This window comes from Ursus americanus, chromosome 9 (assembly GCF_024610735.1).
Source record: "Ursus americanus isolate L20-20 chromosome 9, mUrsAme1.1.p, whole genome shotgun sequence".
Taxonomy (NCBI): Eukaryota; Metazoa; Chordata; class Mammalia; order Carnivora; family Ursidae; genus Ursus; species Ursus americanus.
The window spans coordinates 32,573,891-32,587,644 of NC_142135.1; the positions used below are offsets into that span (position 1 = coordinate 32,573,891).

Here is a 13,754-nt window from a genome sequence, read left to right on the forward strand (position 1 = left end):
CCAAGAAATTTCAGGTTTCACCCTTAAACACACTACCATAGAAAAAAATCATAGTCCAAGAAGATGTTACATGAAAATGCATCATAGAATTATAGTGAAAAGTCATCTGTAGAAGTAATTGTGTGACTTCTCCAAAATATGTCTAAGAAAAGTTTAAAAAACATTAGCCAAGCTGGCTTTCGCATTTCTTAAAAGAATAAACACGGTGAGATGAAAGTGTGCAGAAGGCACTGGACTAATTAGTTGATTCACATCTTAAGAATTTATCCCAGATTCTAGTATTTAAAAACCACTTTTAAACATTTATTAGGTACCACTCAAGATAACACTTTCTTGCTAATCACACTTATTAATGATAATACCTCATTTCTTTTTATTTCTATAGTTCTTTATAGTCTTCCAAGCTTTTACGGACAGTTTATTCAAGTTCATTGCCTCTAACACGAGGAGGTAGTTGCAATTATGTCTAATTTGAGATGAGGAAACAGAGACATAGAAAAGGCTGCATACAGTTGCCCAGATTCAAACAAAAAGTAAGATAGTGTAAAGGTAGAAAATAAAGCCAGGTTCCAAAAAACAAAAACAAAAACAAGAGAAGAGAAAAAAGAAAAGAAAGAAAAGCAAAGGAAAGAAAGAGAAGAAAAAAGAAAAAAAAAAAAAAGGAAGGCCAGTTCTGATTAAGTCAGTCTACTTCAAATTCTCAGAATAAAATCAAATTTTCTTTCTCTTCTGGCTTATTCTGTTTTTACTTTAAAACAGTTTCCAAAAGACACCACAATAATCAGAATTTTGTGCCTTTATTAAGGCATGCCAATGGTTAAATCAGGAACAAAATCAGATGCATATTTCTGGTTTTGGGAATGGATTTCAAGGCATTTAATTCTGCTTCTTTCACCAAGATTCCATCCCATTCCTCATACTTCTCATGGATGTCTCTCTTGCCTAATTCAAAGAGTTATAAATAGAGGCTTCAGACCTTTCCATTGTTATAAGGAAACAGATAACAGGTAGTAGGAGGACTGTTGCCTAATTCAACTATCATCAGATAGAGACTGTTTAAGACATAAATCTAAAACTCAAAGGAAAGCAGACCTTAAAAGCAGATATCAATCATATGAGTCATCTTTCTCTCTCTCCAAAAACCAAGGCAGTCTCAAATCTAAGCAGTCTTCCTTTTCATGTGGAGACATTTCCAAAGGAAGAAAGAAATCTTTAGATATGGAGTATGTTACCAATATCTGTCTGCATAATTCTAGGTGGAGAGGACTCTGGCAAACGGACCAGGGATGTATGAAATGCACAGAGATTAACAAGGCAGGCTGAACAAAGGCACTAACAAAGTACTCAATTTGGAAATAGATTTTCTTTTCCTTGCTCTCTCACCTGTTCTGTTTTAGACCCAAAATAGCAAGGTAATGGAAGACTTTTGCAAGTAAATATTACTCCATAAACTAAAAAAATTTAATTTGAAACAAATAGCACTTTGAAATAAATTAGTCCTTTAAGGCAAACATTTTCCATCTTCTAAAATGGTCTCAAATCAGCAACTCACAGATTTCTGAAATCGGTTGTCTACAATCTATGGTAATTTAAACCTAATCTTCACCTATAAGTTTATACATTAAACTTGGCTATAAAAACGTATTTTTGTTTTGCTAGTTTTTTAAAATAAGAGGACATTCAAATATCATAAAAGTAACCATTTTAAAGTGTACAATTCAGTGGGATTTAGTACATTCACAATGCTGTGCAACCACCACCTCCCTCTAGTTTCAAAACTTTTTATTACCCCAGAATATACTGTACCTATGAAATAATCAATCCCCATTCCCCTATTGTCCCAACTCTTGGCAAGTACTAAACTGCTTTCTGCCTCTATGGATTCTGAATATTTTATACATGAATGGTGAAATATTATATATTACATTGCAAATTGTAATTAATACTAATTCATGTATTTTAAACAGAAAATATCTGATGAAACCTGTAACAACTCAGCCTCATACAAATGAAGAAGTGAATTTGTACACAGTTTGTTTTGCATTTTTAATGTCACTCTGTACCATATTGCACCACTATCTTTAAGGCACTCCTTTTATGCAATGCTTCTGGAATAACAAGGCTGTGACGATGAGGGATAAGAGATAAAAGCTCGAAGGAAAACACTTTCATTTACAGAAAGGTTTAAAAAGACTATAGAATTTCTAAGGACATATGAAGGCTTCATACCCATTCCTCAGCTACTTATTCCACTTAAAAGGGCATACAAAATGGATATGTACAATATTTACAAATAATCACTAAAAATGGCATCAGAAAAATATTAAAACAAAGTAACTTAGGGAAACATTATAGCCATAAATCAACCATAGACCCAGAAGTAAAATAAAATATGATTGTCAATAAGAATCAATGTGTTCCTACAGAAAGAAAGAATTTTGAGCCATTTCTCACTTTTAAAAAGAGTTGAAGGCTATCTTTTATCTGAGCACTCTATCAAAAACTAGCCAAAGACTCCAGATTAATTTAAAAATATTGAAAGAACTACAAAAGTAATCCTGTGAAGAAGGAATCTGTTAAGCTGTGGAAGAACACAAGTTTTAAAAAGAATCAAAATAAGGGAGTGTTGACACTGAGAAGGCTAATATACAGTCCAGGTGTCACAACCTGAGCTCACACTGAGTTTCTCACCAAATGCATTAATGGCACTTTCACAGTTATGCCCTAGGAGAGTAACAAGCAGCAGCAGAGTTCAAGCATAGAGAAGAAATCAGCTGCATAAATTTTTTAAAATCATCCATAGCCTTGAAATGAAAGTTTAAATAACAATTTAAATTATATGTATATTTCTGTTTGAGAAAATAGCAGTCCATGAACTGACATAATATATTAGGAGGTCAGCTCACAGACCATACAAATTATCTTTGCTCTCTGGAATTAGCAACATCATAAATTTGTAAGTGAGTTATGAGCCCAGGTAAAATATCACCAAAATAAAAATGCCCAAAGGTAAAAGAAGTCGAAGGAGATAGGAACTCTAATGTTGCCTTGTGACTTCCTAGGAATTTTCCCACAAGGTGATACATGTGGATGTGTTTCCTAAATTCCACATCATTAGAGCACACCAAAATTGTCTCCAGCTGCCAGGAATAGGGTTAAATATAAAGGAAATAATATATCCAGAAGGGTATCTTGCTTATGTTTTCCTGCATGTAAAGAACGAAAATAAAATTAAGTTTCATGAGGATAAAATCCATTATCTATCTTGTTCACTGTTGTATTCCCGGCAACTAGTATTATGGCTGACCTGGGGTCAGAACTTAACATGTATTTCTTAAATAGATGATTGAAGATTAATTTCATAAAAGCATTTTTGAGGAAAATGTTGGCAATAGATTTTAAGAATCTTAGATCTCTTTCTCTTTCTCTTCATATTGTAATTTTACTTCTGAAAAATCCTGACAAAAGAATTTTGTCTGACCTAACAAAATATGTAAGAGTTATATTCCAGGATTTGCATGGCATCATGTAATATAAATTAAGAATACAAAAGATGTCCCATAATAGAGAATTTAAGTAAAATGGTATATTAGATATTAAAATCATTTAAAGAGAAATTTTTAAAGAAAAAAATTTTAAAGAGAAAAGTGTACAATACCTTACTAAGTGAAAAAGCAGGTCTCAAAATACTATACACAGATTTACCACTTTTGTTTAAAAACTGCTATGTATGTGAATAGTTACATTTTAGTGGTAGGATTATTGGTAATTTTTATTTTTTAGTTACTTATCTGTACTCTCTAGATTTACCACAACAAATATGTATTGTATTTATTAACGTTATCTTACTGGAACATACCCTCTCCAAGTCACAAGAAAATGATAAAATGTACACATTTTAAATTACAATTACATGGATTTTAAACTAACACCATTTATAAATGTATACTATGACTTTAAATCACTAATTATACCCTTAGAAATAAAACTTTTAAGGTTATATTCTCCAAAATATTTAAGTCTTACCTTTCTAGTATATTCATTTTGAACCATGACAAAAAACAGCTGAATTTAAAATGTGCCTGCACTATGCTCCTCAATCTCTATCCCCCCCAAGTCCAATTTCTATAGGACCTTGGGATTTCAAAGACAGCAACAAAGCAGTACTTACTTACTATGGAAGTCTAACTTCACTCCCTCCTCCACCAGCTGAAGCCAACTATACACACACACACACACACACACACACACACACACACACACATTTATAAATGTACAGCCATCCTAAGCATTATTTAAAGATGGACCATTTGAACGGAGCCATAATAAGTTAATAAAAAAGGTTAACATTAGCACTTTCTAAAATGGTGGAAGAAAATACACATATATTTGTAAGTATAAATGACAACTGTGCTGTCAATATACGTAAAAGAATAAGTAGAAAGATGCTACTTATTATAGAAAATGAAAAAAAGACCACTGTCTTCAAATGAAAAAGTTCACTCTGTTTATGAGAGAAAGGAAAAGAAAATAATAAAGAGAAGAAATTCATTTTAGTAAGACATGTACAAGCTCCTAATAGTATCTCAACTTCTTTCTTGCATAATTTTTCTGTTATTGTCACCTTTGTGATCAAAATAGTCCCAGAATATACATGTCTAATAACTCTTTCAATAATTTAAATGTTAACTCTGCTTATACTTCCTATAGCTTTTAATTAATAAAAATTCTTCAGTAAAAATCAAACACCGCCCCTATCCCCCAAAAAATAAAAGGAGAAATTTCATAGCTGATTAAACAGAAAGTTCTTTCTATTGCTCTTAAAACATCAGCTCAAGAATAGTTTAGTTTTCAATTATAACATTTTTTTATCCAAAATTCAATGTCTAGATTTCGAGAATCTAAAAAGTTCTTAACACTTATAAAATTGCAAGTTTAGTAACTCATCAGCATGATGTTTCTAAAGTGCAACTGGATGAATTTAGATATTTTAATATTTTAAATAGTTTAAAAAGAGAATGATAACTGAAGAAACTGATAAAGAATGAGGGCTCAAATTTGCAAAGCTCTTCTAATATGGACAGAAAATGCCTAATTCAATTTTTAATTTTTATATAAAATGTTCGAATTAGGGATCACTTACAATGAAATCACCCAGTATATTCAGTTATCTATTATATATGTCCCCATTTACTTAGTTTTTGTCTGTTGACCAAAGCTTCTCAAGTATCATTATACTTACAGCAATATTCATACCCCAATGATTTACTATGAAATTCATACCAAATTTCCTTAAACTTCAAAAGTAGGGAATGTATGAAATTGACTTTCATCTTAAATATACCATCTAAATATACAGTACAGCAATTTTATTTCTCTCAAAAGTCTAGGACAAATTATAATAATGTAAAGATCTTGAGCAAAAATCATGACTTTGAATTTTGGAATAAAACTACTAAGGTAAAGAAGGTTTTAGATATCTCCACAAATTCTCTCATTAAATTCCAGGAAATCTAATATACTCTAATAAACTCCATGCTAAATAATTAAAATTAAATTTCAATTAATCAAAACTACTAAGAATGTGAAAAGTGATGGTTAAAAGCATAATTATATTCTAAGAAGGAGTTGGTTTACAAAAGCTATTGTCATATACTAATAACACTACTTGGTATTCCAAAAAAGAGAAATTAATGTAGTGGTTACATACTGAAAGTTGTCCAGATAAGTACTGTGGAACATCCCTCAACATGCCAGGACTCATGGGCGAGGTAACGGAAATAGAAGGGCGATCCATTTTTTGAGATTCAAAAGAGCTAGAACCTGAAATGGTAATTACACATAAATAACAATAATGATGACTCTTCATTTGTATTTAATAATCTTTACCATATGTCTTTTAAATTATTTATTTATTTAAAATGTCCACAAAATGTATTTATGTAAACCATTTTCTTAGCCACGATGTTCCAAATACACTTACAGCTATTTTTTGAAGCTTAAGTACAGCTGAGGGATTCTCTTAAGACCAAGAGTGAAACATTTTCCCTGCCAATTATAGTAGAGACAGACCTCTACATCAGGACTTAGTTACTTTGTCTGTTATGTGTATACTAAATTCATAGCTTACAATAACATATGAAGAAAGTTCTAAAAATAGAGACTTAGGAACAAAAACCTAAATCAAAAAGCAACTTGAAGATGGTCTAAACTTATAATTCTGAAAATACAAGTACTAGAATGTTAATCATCAAGTCTTTCTGGGAAGTGGTAAGTTGAAACTACATCTGGAAAAGAATATAATAAATTAGACGGGCAGAAGGGAAGTAAAGGTCTATGAAAAAAGAGGCAGAATAGCAGAAAAAGCAGAGCCTCAGTACCCAGAAGTTGTATGTATGAATATATCTCTACAGTAGGGAAGGTGAGTAAAAATGGAGCTCCTGGGATAGCAGGGGGAATTAAGTGCCTGGAATTCTGGGCTCTAACTGAGTATCAATGCTAGCTCTTCTGAATGAGGCAATAACTACATTTGAAGATGACTTTACCACTTACTTAAAGCATGGGTTGATTTGAAAGAGATGGAAAACACTTAAAAACAGGTGGAATTCAATAAAACAATACTAGGAAATGTTGCCAAAATGGAATGGAACGAAAGAATTCCCATGATATCACAAAACAAATAAACGAGGACTCAGAAACTAATTAGATATGAGAGATAAAGGGAAAAGGAAAGAACGATGGCTTTAGAGTAAGAAATAAGCTCAGTTTTCTACATGTTAAGCTTCAAGTAACAGGAAGCATATTATTATGCTTCTTAACGGAACATATTATTTTAACATCCAAGGATAAAGGAGCAGTGACAGATCATCTCGGTACTAAGAACTTAAGAGTCATCTGGCAATTAAAACCATTATGAAGAAAATAATTTATTGAGGAACTAAGGACAGAGATTAATAATTGAGCCTATTATTCAACTTTTAAAGAATAAAGGATTGATTCTAATTTAATTTGAGAAAGGACCCCATCTCCTCAGGAACAATTTTAAAATTGTAGACTAGGGTATTTTTTAAAATAGCTGTAATAAGATAATGGGTTCCACCCTGCTCATACAATATCTGAGTAATGTTACATTAGCGAATAAAAATTGTACCTACTCCACAGGACTTTTGTAAGAAAGAAGTGTGATAATGTAGACACAACATCAACCACAATCCCGGGCACTCAGTAAAATGGGAGCAAGGATGAGAATGATGATGATATCATTATATTAGTACAGTTGACGCTGAGGGTTAGGGGCGCTAACCCCTGCACAGTCAAAAAACCACAATAACTTGTGATTCCCCCAAAACTTAACTACCAATAGCCTACTATTGACCAGAAGACTCACCAATAAACCGCTGATTAATACATATTTGGTATACTATATATATCATATACTGTATTCTTACAGTAAAGTGAGCTAGAGAAAAGAATATGTTATTTAAACAATCACAAGGAAGAGAAAATACATGTACAGTAATACACTGTATTTATTGAAAAAATGTGTATATAAGTGGACCCACGCAGCTCAAACCCATGTTATTCAAGGGTCAACAGTATTTACTTATTGTTATAGTTTTTGTGATCATGGTATTATTTTGGATAAAATGATTTAGTACCAGATCAAATAAGTCATTCAATCATATTTAAAAACACAGTGCTATGCCATTCCCAAAGTATTTCACCTCTCTGGTAAACATTTTAAAGACACCTATAATTGTAATATAAAAGTAAAAAAATCTATTTTAATAGTATATTCTTAATTATTATAGGATCCAATCACTTCTCATCACCTCCATTGCTACCACCAATGGCCGACTAAGTCACCAAATAAAATACTAAATATAAAAATAGTTCTCTCACTACTCTCTCTGCTTTCACCCTTGACTCCATTTAAACTATTTCCAACACAGTAGCCAGAATTTAAGACATAAATCTCTCCTCCAAACCATCCTGTATAACTACCAATTTCCCACAGAGTAAAAGCCCAAAACAAAGTATGCTCTACACTGGTTTACAAACTCTATACAACCTGGCTGCCATGACCCCCCTATCCTTCATCCTCTGACTGCTCACTCACTCTGGCACCGCAACACTGGTCTCCTTGCGTTTCCTCAAGTGCATAATAGGCCCTCCTGCCTGAGAACCGCTGCACGGCTTGGTCCCTGTACCTGGAAAGCTTCTCCCCCACCCCCACCGCTGCCGATAGCCACTCTTCCAGATCTTTGCTCCAATCATTCCTTCTCAATATGGTCTCTCCTGAGCAACATATTTCAAAAGGCAGCCCTCCTCCTCTCTTCTTTTACAATATCCCTTACTCTACTCTCAATCAATAAGAAACTTAGTTCACTGGAAAAAATCCATCTGTTTAACATCTAAAACAGCACTCAAGCGCACGTAATAAAAAGCATCTACATATTCAACGTTACTTAAACTTATTTGTCTATTGTTCCATTATGACTCTGATGCTAAATCAGATCTACTATCCTATTTTCTAAAAATATAAATTAGAACATTATTCACTAGATTGTGCTGAGCATTCCCCCACTTACTGATGGTTAGTTCACAAAGTAGTAAATTTTAAAATTAGAAGAAATTAGGGTGAAGCTGTTAGGAGAGATGGGTATGTTCATTATTTTTTATTGTGATGACGGTATCTTCTGTATGTCAAAACTTACCTTATTACGCACTTAGGTGCAGTTTTCTGTAGCCTACCTTAATAAAGCTATGTAAAAATATGTAGTAGTTAAGATGGTGCGTCTGAAAAAAACGATCTTAAAATATTACAGAATTTTGTACTTTATCCCACATAACATGAAATAATACTCCATTTTTCATTTGTATAATGACTATATATTTGATAACAAGATTATTCTATTTCTTTTTTGTAATAATAGGTAAAATACTTCATTTGACCCCTGGGAAATGACACTATTAGTATTATCTTCTAGAATGAATGAGACTTACTGGACTCCAGTTGTGCATGTGTGCTATCAGGGATTCTAGGGATATCTCTGAAATGATAGAACAAGAAAACAGGAAATTGTTTCAACAATTAATGCAACTGCCATTTTGATGATCATCAACCTACATATAACGGGAGAACGTAAACTGAACAAAATTGTGTATGATGGTAGCATTACGTAAGAGAAAACAAGCCGTAGTACTTGATTGCCAATCCAAGTATTCTGAACTAACCTCAACTACTTAGAAAGGAATAATGCATTTATGCATTATCATATGCACTTATAGCAGATTGATAAAAACATACTTTATTTTCTATGTGCTTTACTACATGATTATCCATTCTAATAGATTTTTGAATTTAAGATAGGCTTTATGATATATTTGAATTCTATTCTATTCTTTAATCAATAACATTGAAGTATAAATAAAATATCACCACAAGAAAAATTTGAAGATTCCGATTGTGACTGAAATTTTTAAATGTAACAACTCCACTGAGGAAAAAATGCAAACATGTTTTTCATTGGGACTTACAAATGGCAACTGCATTTATGCCAAAAGTATATACATTTTTGTTTGAGATTTGCCACGCAGGGTAGATTTTAATAGTTAAGGTCATTCAGAAATATACATAAAAGAATATTTAAGGTATTAAACAAAAATATGATTAGAGGATCCTTTAATACCAAGAAATATATTTGATTACTACACTAAGCTAATACACTGCAGTTTTACCATATTACAAAACTATGAAGAGACAAAATGAAAAAGAGATACAATTTCATATGCCAGATTCATTACTTTGAAAGGAACATTTCAATAAAACTAAGTTATCAATGTAAGTCATTTTCTCCAACATAAAAAGAGATCAAAATAATACAATCCAGTCATTTTCTAAATGAATGAAAACTGGGCATTGGTATTCTACAATAAAAAAAGAATTTCTATAGCTTCCACCTTCAAATACTCTTACCCCAAACTTGCATTTAATAACTGCACTTAATCATCGTATATATTTTTTCTATTGCTTTTACTTAGTTATAGGTATATCTTTTACATTGGCTTAGAATATAAGCTTCTATAAGGGAAACATTGCTGTGATATTTAATGAGAAATTCTCATGATACAGTCACAAAAAATATTTATTGCCAACTTTTGGAAATTGCTAATTTAATCTATAGGTAAAAAATTACAAAAGCCAAGGAGTACTTTGGTATTTGCTTATTTCTGGTCTGTTTCCTTAAACACGTCATGTTGTTCCTTCAACTGTTCCCCCTATTTCTGAATAGTGTGTCCTTAGGACCTCTCTTTCCTAGGTTGAAATCTCCATTTTGAAAAGAATATGTAAAATTCATTGACCCTCATTTTCACAGTGTAGAGGACCACAGTTCATGAACTTTCTTTTATAAGTAGTTTTAAAATTACTTCTCCTACTATGCCTTTAGCCACCTATTAAGCTACACTACGACAATAAAAATAGTAAACACCTAAATATTTCTTCTTCTTTTATAATTAACTGTGTATTCTAGCATGATCAGATAAAGAGATGTCATGATTTTTGGTTTTACGTTTTAGCAAAAAAGCAGAAAAGAAGCACTATGCTCAAAACAATTTGTATAGCAATCAGGTATTTTTAGATTGCACACTACAAATTGTGTAATAGTGGTCAACTTTATAAGGTGTGTCCGTAAAGTACACAAACCAACTCACCCAATAGGTCTTGAAACAACAAGCTCCACTTGTGGTTCCGGTTTGGATTCCAGAATGATGTTATATACTTCTTCAAATGTGGCTCCTTGCAATAACCTTCCATTCCATTCTAATACTTCATCCCCTATAGTGTATTCCAGTAACGATACTCTTAGAAAGAAAAACTAACCCCATAAAAAGCACTTGAAACCAAAGCAATCGTAAAATGCAATGAACTCCATAGAATAAAATCACCATTACGGAATAAGACATACTGAGAACAGCTCCATTGGCATAAAATTTGACCATAAGGATGATTAATATTTTTACCCAAAAGGACAAACATCTGAGCAATAAAATTACATAAAAGTTATGTCTGTGGTTTCTTAACGAGATCTAATTCTAGAAACTATTTAATTCTAGAAATTATTAAAATCTGTTAATTCTTTGAAAATTTTATGACTACATTCCAGATTTGTCAATATATATGCAACTGAGCACCTTGTCTAAAGTTTCTTTTTTTTTTTAAATTTTGTTTATTTATTTGAAAGAGAGAGAGAGCACGCATGAGAGAGCACAAGCAGGGCAGTGTAGGGGGTGCAGAGGGAGAGGGAGAAGTAGACTCCCTGCTGAGTGAGCAGGGGGCTTGATGTGATACAGGGCTCAATCCCAGAACCCTGGGACCCTGACCTGAGCCGAAGGCAGACACTTAACCAACTGAGCCACCCAGGTGCCCCTACAGTTTCTTACAAAAGGCTTAATACTTAGCAGTTATTCATATTCTCTCCAAGGCACTCAAGGATCTCTCCAATAGTATCCATTACCAAAGAGATAAGGAGTCACACATTGTAGGAAATATGTATTTATCCATAAAGTTTGTTTCCTAAACTGTTGGAATTTTTTCAAAAGAAAAATGAAAGTTTATGGGAAGCAAAATAGATTAATACTAGATACACAATAAGAATATCCATCAGCCAAAAAAAAAAAAAGAGTAAATATAAAAATCTTTTTATCTAATATGACTCAAGAAATAATAGTTACACTTTCCATTTATGAATAAAGATTTTTTATTTAAGTTAAAAATGGGCTCCTTATTTTTGGTCAAATCACTTCTAAGTGAGGATAACTTTTTTATAACTACTTGAGTTTAATAGTTTAAATATAAATAATCAAAGATAGAAACCTACCTGGTCTAAGATGTCCTACAGTATCAGCTAAACTTCCTTTTTTTACTTTGGTAATAAATGCACAAAGCCGACCTGATTCAGTCATCTTTCCTCCTACAACCTGTTTAAAAGAGAAAAGTGTTCAAACAGGCATATTGTTCAAAGGAACATAATTGAAGATTCAAGTAAAAAATAACTAGACAATTTGTAGCTTTTGAAACTATAATATTCTAAAAATAACTTTTAAATAATATAGTTTTATTAGAAACTGAGTACATGTTCCATGTGTGGATTCTTTTTACATATTCTAAAATTTTTACAATTTTATTTATTATTTGTAAAAAAAAACACATACCTTAGAAAGAATTTAATAATTTGTAATTTATCTTAGAGAAGTATTTTTATCATTTCCAAAAACATGGTATTACAGTATTATATAATTTATTAACATTTCTAGTTATAGATTTCAAATATAATCACATAAATATTTGTTACTTTGACTATGATAACCCACCAAAATTTCATTATTTAGGAATCTTTTAGGCACATTAATAATGTAAATGATAATGATGGATTTTTCCCAAGAAAATTACAAAATGCACTTAATCTCATTAGAATTCATGTAAACTTCAGACCATTTGCAGCCCAATTTTTCAATTTTATATTTCTATTCATATATGTCTTTTAAAAAGAGGAAAAAGAAATGTTCACAATAATGCTATGGAGTCATATGTGTACCTGTAAGACTGGCTTCTTACAAAATTAATGCTTGTGATCAACTACCATTCAACCAATATATCAACTTTACAGCGTGTTAAGCAAATAACAGTAATTAACTTCATTAACTAGTTTTTTTTCCTCTAAATTGAGTGAACAATACCTGAATTTTAAAAAGGCACTGGCTTTTCCTATGTATTTATTCCCAAATTGCAGTCAACACCCTCAGTTTAGTTCAGTTCATATTAACTAATTAGTCCTATGTTTGATTCTGAAAATTAAATGTATAGATATTATGGGCTGACATCCTTATGTTAATATTTTAAAACTTTCTTGGCTTGATAAACTTCAATAATAATAATTAATGATACTTTATACTATTATTATTCCTGAAATCTTACAGTATGCTAGCTACTGTGCTAAATGCTTCTATATTGCCTTATTTAAGTTTATTATAATAATTCAATAAGCATTCTTATCTCCATTTTACAGATGAGGAATCTGAGGCTAACAGTTTAGTTGCCCAATGTACCATTGTTAGTAATGGCTGTAGCTGGGATTCAAGCCAAGACTTCTTAACCTCTACTTTTCACTGCTCTAACACTCTATTGGACAGACCTGGATTTAAATCTCACCTTCATCATCATCTTTGTGACCATGGGCAAGTTATGACACCTCTCTAAGCCTATTTCTCATCTGCTGTGTTAAATAATATGATAGGAGTACGATACTCAGATGAGTGCCAGCTACATGGCAGCCACCCAATAAATGTTAGTTGGCCAATTCCACTTACACCCAAAGTTTTCTAATATCTCACTATATTCTACAGGACAACTTCTGTGGCAATTGCTTAACTCTAAAAACCATTTACTCTTCTTTCATTTCAGTTTTTAATTCACCATACAGATGAACAACACCACCAAAAAACCACCACCACCACCACCACCAACACCAACACCACCACCACCAACAACAAAATCACATAGTTCTATTCGATCTACTTACCAAATAACTGTCTGGTATTTCACAGTCAAATATAAATCAATATTTATAATAAATCTCCTAGTATAAGGATCTTTGAGTATTCTCTTTCTCATACACACACATACAAATATACACACACCCACATTTTGCCACACTGACAGAAAAATTATATTCTGATTGCTAAAAACCAAA

The 13,754-nt window shown here is 32.0% G+C and overlaps 1 protein-coding gene across 1 annotated transcript in view; it reads right to left on the reverse strand.

Moving 5' to 3' along the window:
* The window catches only part of RIMS2 (regulating synaptic membrane exocytosis 2), a 364,820-nt gene that overhangs the window by 268,718 nt on the left and 82,348 nt on the right, over positions 1-13,754 (reverse strand). Inside the window, exons 5-8 of the mRNA XM_045805820.2 lie at positions 11,883-11,982; positions 10,717-10,840; positions 9,007-9,053; positions 5,711-5,823 (exon numbers count right to left, since the gene is read on the reverse strand). Of these exons, the coding sequence (XP_045661776.1) occupies positions 5,711-5,823; positions 9,007-9,053; positions 10,717-10,840; positions 11,883-11,982 (384 nt within the window). The remainder of the gene's footprint in view (positions 1-5,710; positions 5,824-9,006; positions 9,054-10,716; positions 10,841-11,882; positions 11,983-13,754) is intronic.